The 13748-nt window shown below is 39.2% G+C and overlaps 1 protein-coding gene across 3 annotated transcripts in view; it reads right to left on the bottom strand.

Annotated features, from left to right (window-relative positions):
- The window catches only part of adgra3 (adhesion G protein-coupled receptor A3), a 136023-nt gene that overhangs the window by 3642 nt on the left and 118633 nt on the right, over positions 1–13748 (bottom strand). For all 3 annotated transcript variants that reach the window (XM_060825273.1, XM_060825282.1, XM_060825291.1), the window contains 2 exons: positions 8605–8750; positions 3836–3931 (listed from right to left, as the gene is read on the bottom strand). In XM_060825273.1, coding sequence (XP_060681256.1) covers positions 3836–3931; positions 8605–8750 — 242 coding nt within the window. The remainder of the gene's footprint in view (positions 1–3835; positions 3932–8604; positions 8751–13748) is intronic.

Raw genomic sequence — 13748 nt, 5'->3', positions numbered from 1 at the left:
GAGATATACAAGATTATCAGAGGATTAGATAGAATAGACATTGAAAGTCTTTTTCCTATGATGATGATGTCAGCTTGTACGAGGGGGCATAATTACAAATTGAGGGGTGATAGATTTAAGACAGATGTCAGAGGCAGGTTCTTTACGCAGAGAGTGATAAGGGCTTGGAATGCCCTACCTACTAATGTAGTCAACTCAGCCACATTAGGAAGATTTAAACAATCCTTCGATAAGCACATGGATGATGATGGGATAGTGTAGGTGGATGAGCTGAGAATAGTTCACAGGTCGGCAGAACATCGAGGGCCGAAGGGCCTGTTCTGCGCTGTATTGTTCTATGTTCTATACTTGCTATCTGTTGAACATTTCATCAACTGTTCAAGTGAAATGTATCCAAAAATAACACAGTTTTGCATCTGCAATTCTTTTGATGATAGCCAAGTGCTTGCCCGTGCATGTACATGGAGAAAGGATCGAGAGATATCATAATATTCTGGAAACAAGTCATTTATCATGTATTCCAGTCAGTTGGATAGCTCTACGAGCCTATAAAAGTCAGTTTGCATTAAATGTTGATTACTCTTTAGTTACATTTCCATTTTCCTCAAATAAGGGCATATACAAATAGACTATAGCTGCATCATACGATCAAACAACCAGCTTCTAATTGTTCCATCAGCTCTAGGTTTCTTTAGAGCTATCACTCAATTAAAACAAAAATGAGGAATCTCTTTATAGTTGGCTCTCCATCACTTTATCTTTTAATATTGTCTTTGTTTGTATTGTTTGTTCAGAAGTATTAAGTATACTTTTCAGAATTAAAATCTTAAATTTACAGAAAAATTTCAAGTTGTTATACATTTTACTTCTTAAGTGTAAAATAATAGAATAGTTCATTATAATTTCTGTTATTTTAAAATTACTCATTAGAAGCTTCATTAAATCCTTGGCAACAAGTTAGCTGTTAACAGTGAAACTAGATTTTAAGAGACATTAAACTGGCAATTTGAGTGTCCGACTGATGTTGCTGTTTGGCTAGGATTAAATGAAATGCTGAAAATACTTGGTAGGTCAGGTAGCAGCTGTGGAGAAGGGGAACATTTCAGATTAATGATCTGTCATCAGAACGGGAACAAGTTTGATATGTAACTGGTTTTAAGCAAGTTTGGACCAGCAAAAGTAATGAAAGTGGAAAGACAGAACAGGGAAGGCCAGCAATAGTGTGGAAGGTCAAACAGATGTGATGGAGAAACTGAAATAATTGAATACAACTGTCTCTAATTTCTTTTCTCATTTAGAACATCTACAGTATTTTCCTGTTGTGGATTTGATGTCATTTTGAGAAATGGCTCAATTTTCATTTCTGATTAAATAAATAGTTGAAACAAAATTAGATGGTGCCTGTAGTGGGTGGTTAATTTATGATGCTAGTGGTAGTCACAGACAGCACTTTGAAAAAATACCCATGTTCATGTCCCATTCATTAAGTTAATAAGATTAGTGCAATACATTTTGACAACCACTAGATGACGTAGGTTCTCCTGTCAGAAATTCTAAAGTATATTCAGACAACGGTACTAAAATAAATTTGAATGTAAGCTTGAGTATCACATCGACAGCAATCTTAGCATTTCCACATCACTCAGTGCCTACTTCAACATACTCAGTAGGCAGATGCCACTAAAAAAATCAATACATGCTTTCAAAACCTCAATGTGATGGGTTCTTTTCTGGCTCCTAAACTCAATCATTTGTTAAATTCAAGCTCTTCCAAAACTCTGTGACCTGTATTGTTTGACACTATCATTCACACTCTTCCCACTATCATTTTATCCATTTCATTTTGTGTGTGTCGTTTAATCTATTCTATCTTGCTGTTGTGGTTCTGTTCGCCGAGCTGGGAATTTGTGTCGCAGACATTTCGTCCCCTGTCTAGGTGACATCCTCAGTGCTTGCGAGCCTACTGTGAAGTGCTTCTGTGATCTTTCCTCCGGCATTTGTAGTGGTTTGAATCTGCCACTTCCGGTTGTCAGTTCCAGCTGTCCGTTGCAGTGATTGGTATATTGGGTCCAGGTCGATGTGCTTATTGATTGAATCTGTGGATGAGTGCCATGCCTCTAGGAATTCTCTGGTTGTTCTCTGTTTGGCTTGTCCTATAATAGTAGTGTTGTCCCAGTCGAATTCATGTTGCTTGTCATCTGCGTGTGTGGCTACTAAGGATATCTGGTCATGTCGTTTCGTGGGTAGTTGGTGTTCATGGATGCGGATCGTTAGCTGTCTTCCTGTTTGTCCTATGTAGTGTTTTGTGCAGTCCTTGCATGGGATTTTGTACACTACATTGGTTTTGCTCATGCTGGGTATCGGGTCCTTCATTCTGGAAGTATGGCGTTGAATTTGCGGTAAGACTGTTTCAACCCAAACTCTGGGTCAGATATGTAGATGACACCTTTTGTAATCATTAAAAACACAGAAATAGAGAACACACAATCAACGCCACACTCACAGGAATCCGATTCACGAGAGAAGAAGAAAAGGACAACCAACTCCCATTCCTAGACGTGATGGTACAGAGAACACCTAACGGAGAATTCACCACAAATGTATACAGGAAAGCCAACACACACAGACCAAGTCCTGAACTACGGAAGCAACCACCCCAACACACACAAAAGAAGTTGAATCAAGACACTATTCAAAAGGGCTACAACACACTGCAGTACACCAGAGCTGCAAAAAGAGGAAGAACACCTATACAATGTATTCGCCAAAAACGGATACCCGCGCAATTTCATCAACAGATGCCTAAGGGAAAGAAAACGGAACGAGGACATGCCACAACCCAAAGGACTAGCCACACTACCATACACCAACAGCATTTTCGAACTGACAGCCAGACTACTGCGACCACTAGGACGCATAACAGCACACAAACCAACAGCCACACTCAGACAACAACTCACCAGAACGAAGGATCCGATACCCAGCATGAGCAAAACCAATGTAGTGTACAAAATCCCATGCAAGGACTGCACAAAACATTACATAGGACAAATAGGAAGACAGCTAATGATCCGCATCTATGAACACCAACTAGCCATGAAACGACACGACCAGCTATCCTTAATAGCCACACACGCAGATGACAAGCAACATGAATTCGACTGGGACAACACTACTATTATAGGACAAGCCAGAGAACTTTCTAGCCAGGGAATGCCTAGAGACATGGCAATCATCCACAGATTCAATCAATAAGAACATCGACCTGGACCCAATATACCGACCACTGCAACCGACAGCTGGAACTGACAACCGGAAGCGGCAGATACAAATCACTATAAATGCCGGAGGAAAGATCACAGATGCGCTTCATAGGAAGCTCCCAAGCACTGAGGATGTCACCTAGACAGGGGACAAAATGTCTGCAACACAAATTCCCAGCTCAGCAAACAGAAGCACAACAACGAGCACCCGAGCTACAAATCTTCTCACAAACTTTGAATTCTATCTTGCATACACCTTTTTCTTTAAAGTACGTTGAAATGTAATTTAACCAGTTTTGGCACTAAAACACAAACTGAGCTGTATCTAAAGTCATTAATAAGTTTATTAACACTCTCTAAATACTGCATAAACAAACAGCAGCTCACAAAGTAACAGCAAATATTAAACTGACCCCCACACTCTTAACAAACCCAGTACACTATGCTCTGTTTGACATTGAAGATGAGTATCAAAGCATTGCAGGATCTCTCTTCACTTTTTCCCAACTCCATCATGAACACTGCCCAATACCTATTCAGAGAACAATCTGAAAAATAAGCATAGTACTTACTATGGTGCATTCATTTTACTTCCATAATTTTTAATATTGGCAGCTGCAGTGATGCCACATACAATGATGGGAATTCCTCCACCAATGAGATAGAACCTTGAAAAGATACAATCAATAGCAAAAGTGTTAAGCAACCACAATCTCATTTCCAAACATAAATATGTTTACGGTAAGTTAATTTTTTAAACTAGACAGTGGCACAGTATATGAAATCCTTTGATATTGAGAACATCAAGAATTATATCTAGATTATTTATAATTTATTGAAGTGTTTCATTATTGGCATTAGCCTAGCAGCAGATTATGTAAGGTTTAGCTAGTACTAACTATCCAAATGTTGGTGGAATATAGATTTGCTTAGTGATTCAGCCAGACCAAAGCTGGAGAAGTAGTTGTAGTAAAAGTAGTATGTATTACTGTCTTATTTTACATTTACACAATCTAATATTACTGAATTTCAATTGCTGTTTGACAATAATGAAGTTCTCTAATATCCAATAATTAGTCAGCAGTGGACATCAATGTACCTATCAAGCTGTAGAGGCATGTGACCATTGTGGCAATCAGGAATGTACCAACAAACAGATCAAACACAAATGACATTCCTTTTTTGATGAGTAAAGCCAGGGAAGTGATGGCATAAGGTAGCAACATCACTGGACTTGTAACCAGGCTAATGATTTGGGGGCTTGGGTTCAAATCCCATCATGGTGGCTGGTAGAATTTTCAGGTAGTCTCAGTAATGATTACCATGAAATCACTGGTTCACTCATGCCAGTTATGGAAAGAAAGCTGCCAACTTCACCTCGTCTAACTTACATATGATTCCAGACCTGTAACAGTGTGATTGACTCTTATCTAACCTCTGAAATGGTTTGTTAAGCCATTCAGTTCAAGAGCATTTAGGGATTGGTAATAAATGCTGGCTTTGCTAGTGATTCACCTTCCCATGAAAGAAGAAAAAAATTGAGCAGACACACACCAAAGGGCTGTGCATTGTTCATCAAGTCGGCTGTGCACGGAAAATACAAATTGGAGGGAACATTAAAGATTAAACTAATGCCCATCAACTAACATGTAGTTCAATGTGTAGGTTCCATGTTGCTTGACAACAATTAATGCACATTAGAAAGGGGAATTACAATATTTTTAGACTTAATAGCATACACACAATAAGATAGTAAGATATTTGTCCCAATAGGTCAGTGAGGGGACCTATGCTCCAAATGAGTCCTGTCCCAGCCTTTATATTTAATGCTATTATAATCTCCCATTCCTTTTTCTCCCCCATGTATTTATCCAGTTTCCTCTTATATGATTCAATGCTGTTCATCTCAACAGCTATTTGTGACTGTGTGTTCCACATTCCATCTGTTCTCTGGGATATAAAAAAAAATTCTGAATTCCTTACTGCATTATTAATATCTAAGTTTGGGTATCTGGCAAATGTGTGTATTATTTTAGGTTTTAAATGAACAGGTTATTATCAAAATATATTAATAACTACCTGCTTGTTTACACTATGTATAATCTGTCCACTTATTGTCTGCATAGGTACAATATGAATGTTGGAGATCTGAAATACATGCGAGACTTGGAAAAAAAAAATCAAATTTAATGGTATTTATCTTCATTACCTTTTTGAGAAGCTGATGAACCTGCCAAACATTTTCAGTATATGAAGTTTATTTTTAGATCTATTGTATATTTAACTCCCATTCCTATGAGGAGTGTTTAGTTTGACTGGGCCTATAATTATTAGATTTGAGAAGAAAGAGAGGATCGATTGAAATGTATGAATCACTAACAGGATGGACAGAATAGATGCAGGGAAAATGTTCTCTCTGGATTGAGTGTGTAGAACCAGGGGTCATATAGTCTTAGGAAACAGGGCAGACCATTTAGAACTGAGATGAGGAAAACTTTCTTCACTTAAAAAAGAGTAAACCTATGGAATTCTCTACCCCAGATTGCCTTGGAGGCCATCAAAAACATTCGAGAAAGAGGCAGATGAATGGTTAGATTTTAAAAGCATCAAGGGGTGGGAACAAGTGGGAATACAATATTGAGGTAGAGGATCAGCCACGGTTATGTTGAATGGCAGAACAGACTTGAAAAGCCAAATGACCCCCTCCTGCTCCTAGTTTCTGAGTTATCTAAGAAACGAAAGAACTATGGATGCTGTAAATCAGAAACAAAAGCAGAAAATGCTGGAAAAGATCAGCAGGCATGGCAGTATCTGTGAAGAGGAATCAGCTTTAACTTTTCGGGTCCAGTGACACTTCCTCAAAACTGGGTTTATCTACCTTGCAATAATATTTTACTAAAAAGGACATGTAATCTTCCCAAATACAGACGAACCTCGATTATCCAAATATCAATTATCTGAATATCGGATTATCCGAAGGAGATCTGGAGGTCCCAATAGAAACATTATGTCAAAGAGCTGTTTCAACCCTGTTTTTGTTTACAGCTACAATGGTTAAGAACGAACTTGGCTCACTGAAAAGCTTCCAAGAACAGTCCTGGACAGTCCAGGCACTGTCTCCAAATGACTGACTTCCCACCCCCTCTCTCTCCCCCAGCACAACTTTCCTGGAGTTCTCCACAGGGGTAAACCCTAAACCCCTCCTTCCCCAGAAAATCTCTCCAACATTGTCATACAGGGCAGCGGTAGAACTGTCAAAACGTGTGTGTGTGTGTGTGTGTGTGTGTGTGTGTGTGTGTGTGTGTGTACGCGCGTGCTATTTGGAGACTTACCCCACAAAGGCAGCAGCAGTCTTGGGGATTGTTGGATGGGGTTAGAGGCGGGGTGTGGGCAGATGGGGTTGGGGCAGGCGGAGTGCGGGTGGGAGCGGACTTGGTTGGGGGTGGGTTGGGGGAAAGACAGGAGGCGGATGGAGGCGGTGGGGTGGGAGCAGACAGGGTTGAGGGGGCAGAGTGGGAGCAGACAGGGTTTGGGGTAGGTGGGCGGAGCACAGTAGAGAGGAGACGGGGACATGGTTGGGAGACGAGCGGGCAGGGGACAGAGTCTGACGCGCAGTATGTTTTTGCCTAGTCTCCTGGACGGAGAGACTTGACAGAAAACTCCGAGCCCCAGAGGAAATTAATTAACTAAATAATCAATTATCCGAACGAAATAGTGCCCGCCCATCTTATTCGGCTAATCGAGGTTCCTCGTCTCTTTAGGATAAATATGAGAGCAGCACAAGTTAAAAAGTGATGATGTTTGACATATGACTTGAAGGTTAGGAGAGAGAGACTCCTGTTGCATTTGATGACAGCATGTGTCCAGAAGCATTGAAATCTGGGCCTCATTAACGGAATGCTGAGAAATTTCAGCCATTCTGGTTTCGAAAGGACGGGAAATCAATAGTTCTATGTCAAGAAAATGTCTGGCATAGGAGAACTTCAAAGAGCTATTACTCCAATTCCATTTGGGTCCACTAACAAAACACCACCATCTCAGACAATTTATAACTTCCACATTTTGTTATTGAAATTTGTACTTTCAAAATTTTAAATAAAGGACAATTGGTTAGATTGTAGAATGCCTGGATATGTTCCACAAAATAGTAGCAGAACATTGCACTTAGCGTCTTGAAACTATCATTGGATTTTAGTTTCCATGTGTGTACAGTCTCCAAGTCATCTCCAGTGGGCTGACCAGAAAAAACGATAATTCTGAATTCAAGATGTTTCTAGCTCATCCAAGTAAGTTTCAGGTGTAGTATGAAAACCAGCAAGTAGAAACATGAATTCTCTACAGGTTTAGTCGGAAAAGCTATTAATGCATCTGAGTTCACTTTAGCATGTGTATTTAATAACATTAAACTGTGTGTTTTGGGATAGAAATAATGAAAAAGTGGTAGCTTTGGGAATTGTATGTAGCATTTAATACAAGTTTCAGTTTATCGTCTGCAGATTTCAATTCTTTAAATTGAAAATACTCAAAAGATCAATATGAAAAGAAATTTAAAATTCTGTTTGGAATTGATTATAAAATCATGCAGAACTCCTGGGATCAAATTGTTAAGTCAGGAAAAGCAATAACTACAAACATTAGTTACTAATCAATATCTAAAACAGAAATAGACCAGTCCCATGATATCTCGATATTAATTTTGATCTCAAAAGCAACATTTTCTCATTTAACAAGCAAATTCCTGTTTTATTAAATGGACTCTATAAGCTGACTATTTAACAATTCAAAGTTTGTGGATTTTTCAGTAGATCCATGCTTAAAGATACACAACTGCAGAATAATAAAAAACAACATTCCCTTGACTACTTGCAGCCTTGACAGTTTTGTCAACTTTCTCCATTTTTCAAAACATCATTGGTAAATAGTTGAAAATAAATCTTTAAAATGCATTGGCTTCTGTAATTTTATAATACTCTCAGCCATTGTTTAACCTTTCTGAATCGAACTCAATATTTTCTAAATAAACTTTCCAACTCTTCTGAGCGTTTTTTTTTTCTCGTGATCCAGGATCAAGAATGAACCTATGCAGATACAGCTCATTTTAATATTTCTCCTTGCAAACAGCATTACTTAAAATAATCAAAGCAAGGTGGTAAGATAACTCTAATAAAAACAAACATTCTGTCTGAAATTAATGAAATGGGCAGTTCATACACCTTCCATCCATGAAAGCAGCACCAAAAGAAAAAAAACTCAAGGAAAACAGAACACTAACTGTCTGTTCAAGAATAAAATGCTGAAAAGAGTCGTAAAGAGCTTGAGAAATATGTATGAATTTTCTCACCTGAGCATTGGCCGAGGTGGAGGCGGTGGTTCTTCCGGGTCCTGACATCTCTTTGATTTCCTTGTCAACTGTTTGAAAATATTTCGTGCTGTGACACCAACCCACAGGATAGTAGCCAGGGTAGAATAGTGTAGAATTATTCCAACCTACAATTTTAAAGGATTAATAGGTGAGCAATTATGAAATATCACATCTGTCATAATACTGTGGTAAACCATACAATGATGATGTATTTGTGCTTTACTGTTAATTTACAAATGTAATAAATATGCTTCCTCTATAATCCAATGAGACTGCTTATCACATATACATCTGCATGATTTCAATAACTTTTGCGTAATCCTATACCTACAGTCCACCTAAACATCACAGGAACCTCTCACTGAAATTACAAAGGTTCTATTCACAAAATCCAACCTTGGTATTGATTGTTGTTCCCCTTCCCTTTTCCTGCCCCCTTCACTTTTCAACCAATCAACTTCTATCCCTTGTTGCCACACTATGCTCCTTGTGTTACAAACATAACATGAGGAGTGCACTGATAATTAAACTATATTACAGCTTTATTGGTATAAATAATTGAATTATATCACCAAAATGGCCAATTATTTCCCTTTGGTACTGCTATCCAGAATAAAAGAGACTTTTACCAATCTTCTTCACCGAGCTCAAAATAATCCATCTTATAAACACACAACTTATTCCTAAAACAAGTTTTGAAACAGGTTAAAATCTGTAGCAGCAGGCGCTGATAACCAGCTATACCAAACTGAAAATATTAACCCTGTTTTTCTCTCTACAGATGCTGCCGGACCTGATTTTCTCCAACACCTTTTTTTTATTGTATTTAAACAGGGAATTCTTTTTCACAACTCTTGACTTTAAACCAAGTATCCACAAGTGAGTTAAAAATCAGAGGCATTCCAGGTAGCACACACATATATTACAGAAATTTAAAATCAGCAAAAGGATGTAGTGCTCACATGCAGTATAGTTGATTAAATATAACAAACTAAGTAGTAAATATATTGAAACGACATATGGAATTTAGCAAGGTCCCACATGCAAAACTGGTGAAGGTAAAAGTTCATGGGATCCAAAGTAACTTGTCAAGTTGAATCCAAATTCACTTCGTGACAGGACACAGAGGGATCTGTGAATGGAGGCTCATAGAAGGATCTGTGAATGGAGCCCAGTGTGAACACAGACCAGTGGACAGTGATGTATCACAGGCATCAGTACTCACTCCCTGATTGTGCTATTCATAAAGGAAGTAGATGAAAATGTGGGAGCGGTACATTACTTGGTGGATGACACAAAGACTCACTGGGTGGGTTGACAGTGAGGAAGAAGGCACTAGGTTACAGGATTAGTCAGATGGGCAAATGAAATTTAACCCTGACAAACATAAGGTGATGCGCTTTGGAACAAGTAACAAGACAAGAGACTAGGAAGCTCAAAGGAACATGGAGATCTTGGAGTATTTGTTCACAGATCCCTGAAGGTGGCAGGGCAGGTTAATAGGGCTGTTAAGAAGGCATAAGAGATGCTGGCAATCATCAAACATGGCAGAGATTATGAGAATAGAGAAGTCATGTTGGAGATGCACAGAATTTTGGTTAGGCCACAGTTGTAGTACTGTATGCTGTTCTGGTCACCACACTACAAAGAAGTGTTTGCACTGGAGGAGATGCAGAAAAGTTTCACCGGGATGTTGCCAGGGATGGTACATTTCAGCTCTGAAGAAAGCTTGGATAAGCTTGGAAAGAAAAACATAAATTGCTGGAAAAGTTCAGCAGGTCTGGCAGTATCTGTGAAGAGAAAACAAAGTTAATGTTTTGGTTTCTGAGGAAGGGTCATTTGACCCAAAACATAAGCTCTGATTTCTCTCCACAAATGCTGCCAGACCTGCTGAGCTTCTCCAGCAATTTATGTTTTTGTTTCTGATTCACAGCATCCGCAGTTCTTTCAGTTTTTATCTGGATAAGTGTGTTTTGTTTTGTAGCAAAGAAGGTTGAGGGGTCGCCTGATAGAGGTAAACAAAATTATGAAGGGAATAGAAAGCAGCTGTTCCCCTTAGTCAAAGGGTCAATAACAAGGGGGCATAATTTTAAAGTGAAAGGTAGGAAGCTGAAGAGATTTTAGAAAAGGTTTTTACACCCAGAGGGTGGTATGGGTCTGGAATGCACTGGGAGACCAGTTGAGGTGGCAAACCTCTCAACATTTAAAACTTACTTGGATGAACACTTGAAATGTCATCACATTCAAGGCTATGAGCGTAGATCAGGAAAGTGGGACAAATGGAGGTAGTAGCATATTTATGGCGGTCCAGAACCGATGGGCCAAAGGGCTTCTTCTGTACTGAATGCTTCTATGAACAGTTGATGGGAATAAGTTGCAATGTAAGTGTTAGTAGGAATTTCTTGGTTATGTGGGAGACCAGACAAGGAGGGAAATGTGAATGAAAATGTGATGTGCAGATAAGTGACCTCTCATCCAATTTTAGCCTAAATGAGACTATATATTTTTATCATTTCCATAAGTGTATTGTATGTTGTTAATCAACAATTACTTTGGTTCAAATGATACGATTGAGCAAAAATTGAATCAACATTCAGATATCAATACACAAGAAAATTTTTAAACATACCAATTTGTTTCTTGAGGTACTGTTAACGTAATGTGTTAAAACACCATGATCAATATTCCAATGTCTGTCCCCAGACATCACCAGTTGTTACACAGAAATCACCATTAATATTTCACCCTACCATTAACTAATATACAAAAGACACTTAAATATGTTGTATATCATATTGTTTAAATTTATTGTGCTCCAATATACTTTCCTGAAATCCCAGTGGGAAAATCATTTGCTTCACCTATTTGCAATTAAATATTCTAAAAAATCCTATGAGTAAAATTTTTAAAAAGAATTAAACTAGTCTACCAAACTATACTATTTAACAGACAAAAATGTGTTGTACTAAATTTCACACAAGTAACAAATTTTAAACTTTATTTAGTATTGATAAACTGCTTGACTCTGTTTGTGATCTAACATCACAAGCCACATATATTACTGCAAGGGCTGTTATCCTATAAGATTTTTGTGACTCAGTTTACAGTAATTTTTGCCATCGCCTTTCTCGATATGATAATGAGCATGTTAGACAAAAGGAGAGCCAGTAGACATCAACAGCACATGTGTTAGGGAAGGTTCTGGCCTGGATAGAGGATTGGCTGACTGGCAGAAGGCAGAGTAGTGACAAAGGTGTCTTTTTCAGGATGGCAGCTGGTGACTGGTGGAGATGTGCAGAGGTCAGTGTTGAGACTACAGCCATTCATGTTCTATATTTACAATCTGAACAAAGAAACTTAGTGCATTATTACTAAGTTTTCAGATGACACAAAGATAGACAAAGGGGGCAGGTAGTGTTGAGGATGTGGGAAGGCTGCAGAAGGACTTGGACAGGCTATGAAAGTGGACAAAGAAATGGTAGATGGAATACCTTATGGGAAAGTATGAAGTTATGCACTTTGGCAGGAAAATTAGAGGCTTGGACTATTTTTAAAATGAGGAAAAGCTTCAGAAATCTGAAGCACAAAGGGACTTGGGAGCCTTCGTTCAGTATTCTTTTAAGGTTAACATGCAGGGTCGGTTGGCAGTTAGGAAGGCCAATGCAATGCTTGTAACCTGTATTCACTTCAAGAGGGCTGGAACACTGTGAGCAGTTTTGGCCCCATATCGAAGGAAGAATGTGCTAATGTTGGAGGGGATTCAGAGGAGGTTTTCAAGAATGATCCCAGGGATGAATCACATTTTATATGAAGAGTGGTTGAGGACTCTGGAACCGTACTCAATGTAATTTACAAGGATGATTGAGATCTGATTGAAACCTACAGAATACTGAACAGACTGGATAGAGTGGATGTGGACAAGTTGTTTCTACCAGTAGGAATGTCCAGGACCTGAGGACGCACACTCAAAGTGAAGGAGCGACCTTTTAGAATTGAGATGAGGAGGAATGTCTTCAGCCAAAGGGTGGTGACTCTGTAGAACACATTGTCTCAGAGACTGTAGAGGCCAAGTTATTGAGTGTATTTAAGGTTGAGACAAAAATGCCTAATTGGTAAGGAGACCAAGGGTTAAGTGGAGAAGGTGTGAGAAAGGGGTTGAGAAACATGTCAGCTATGATTGAATGGCGGAGCAAACTTGATGGGCCAAGTGGCCTAATTCTGCTCCTATATCTTATGGTCTTACTCCTATACTCAAAGATCCTTGCAGTGATGACCAACATAACATTTGTATCTAATCGCTGCACCTATAGTCTATTTTCAGTAACCAATGTTCAAGGACACTCCGATCCCTTTCTACATAAACATTTCCCAATCTTTCAACATTTAAGTAAAAGTCTGTCATTCTGTCTGTCTTATCATTGATGTAAAACATCATAAATATTAATGTTATACTGCATGTGGCAGATATTTTCCAGGCCCAGGAGGAAGATGAGGTGTTTAGATTAGATTAGATTACTTACAGTGTGCAAACAGGCCCTTCGGCCCATTGTTCCTCCAATTTGTGGTTTGACTCACTGTGACAATGGAGGAGGCTAAGGATGGTCATGTCAGAAAGGGAGTAGGAAGGGGAAAACAAAATGGACAGCACAGTGGTTAGCACTGCTGCCTCACAGCGCCAGAGACCCAGGTTCAATTCCCGCCTCGGGCAACTGTCTGTGTGGAGTTTGCACATTCTCCCCGTGTCTGCATGGGTTTCCTCCAGGTGCTCCGGTTTCCTCCCACAGTCCAAAAACGTGCAGGCTAGGTGAATTGGCCATGCTAAAGTGCCTGTAGTGTTAGGTGAAGAATGGGTCTGGGTGGGTTGCTCTATGGAGGGTCGGTGTGGACTTGTTGGGCCGAAGGGCCTCTTTCCACACTGTACGAAATCCAAATCTAAATCAATCATTCAACTTGCCCAAATCAGTGTGATAGAATGAAGAAAGAATCAAGCCCCATCAAATTAAAAGACACGGGAAACAAAAGGATAAAACAAGATTGGGTTCCCTTTCCACATTCTGTCCTGAACGAAGCTTTCTGATAATGGAGAACAGTCGGAGAAGTAGTCACATGAGGTTGTGAAGACA

This window comes from Hemiscyllium ocellatum, chromosome 1 (assembly GCF_020745735.1).
Source record: "Hemiscyllium ocellatum isolate sHemOce1 chromosome 1, sHemOce1.pat.X.cur, whole genome shotgun sequence".
Lineage (NCBI taxonomy): Eukaryota > Metazoa > Chordata > Chondrichthyes > Orectolobiformes > Hemiscylliidae > Hemiscyllium > Hemiscyllium ocellatum.
This window is presented reverse-complemented; position numbering and strand designations above follow the sequence as displayed.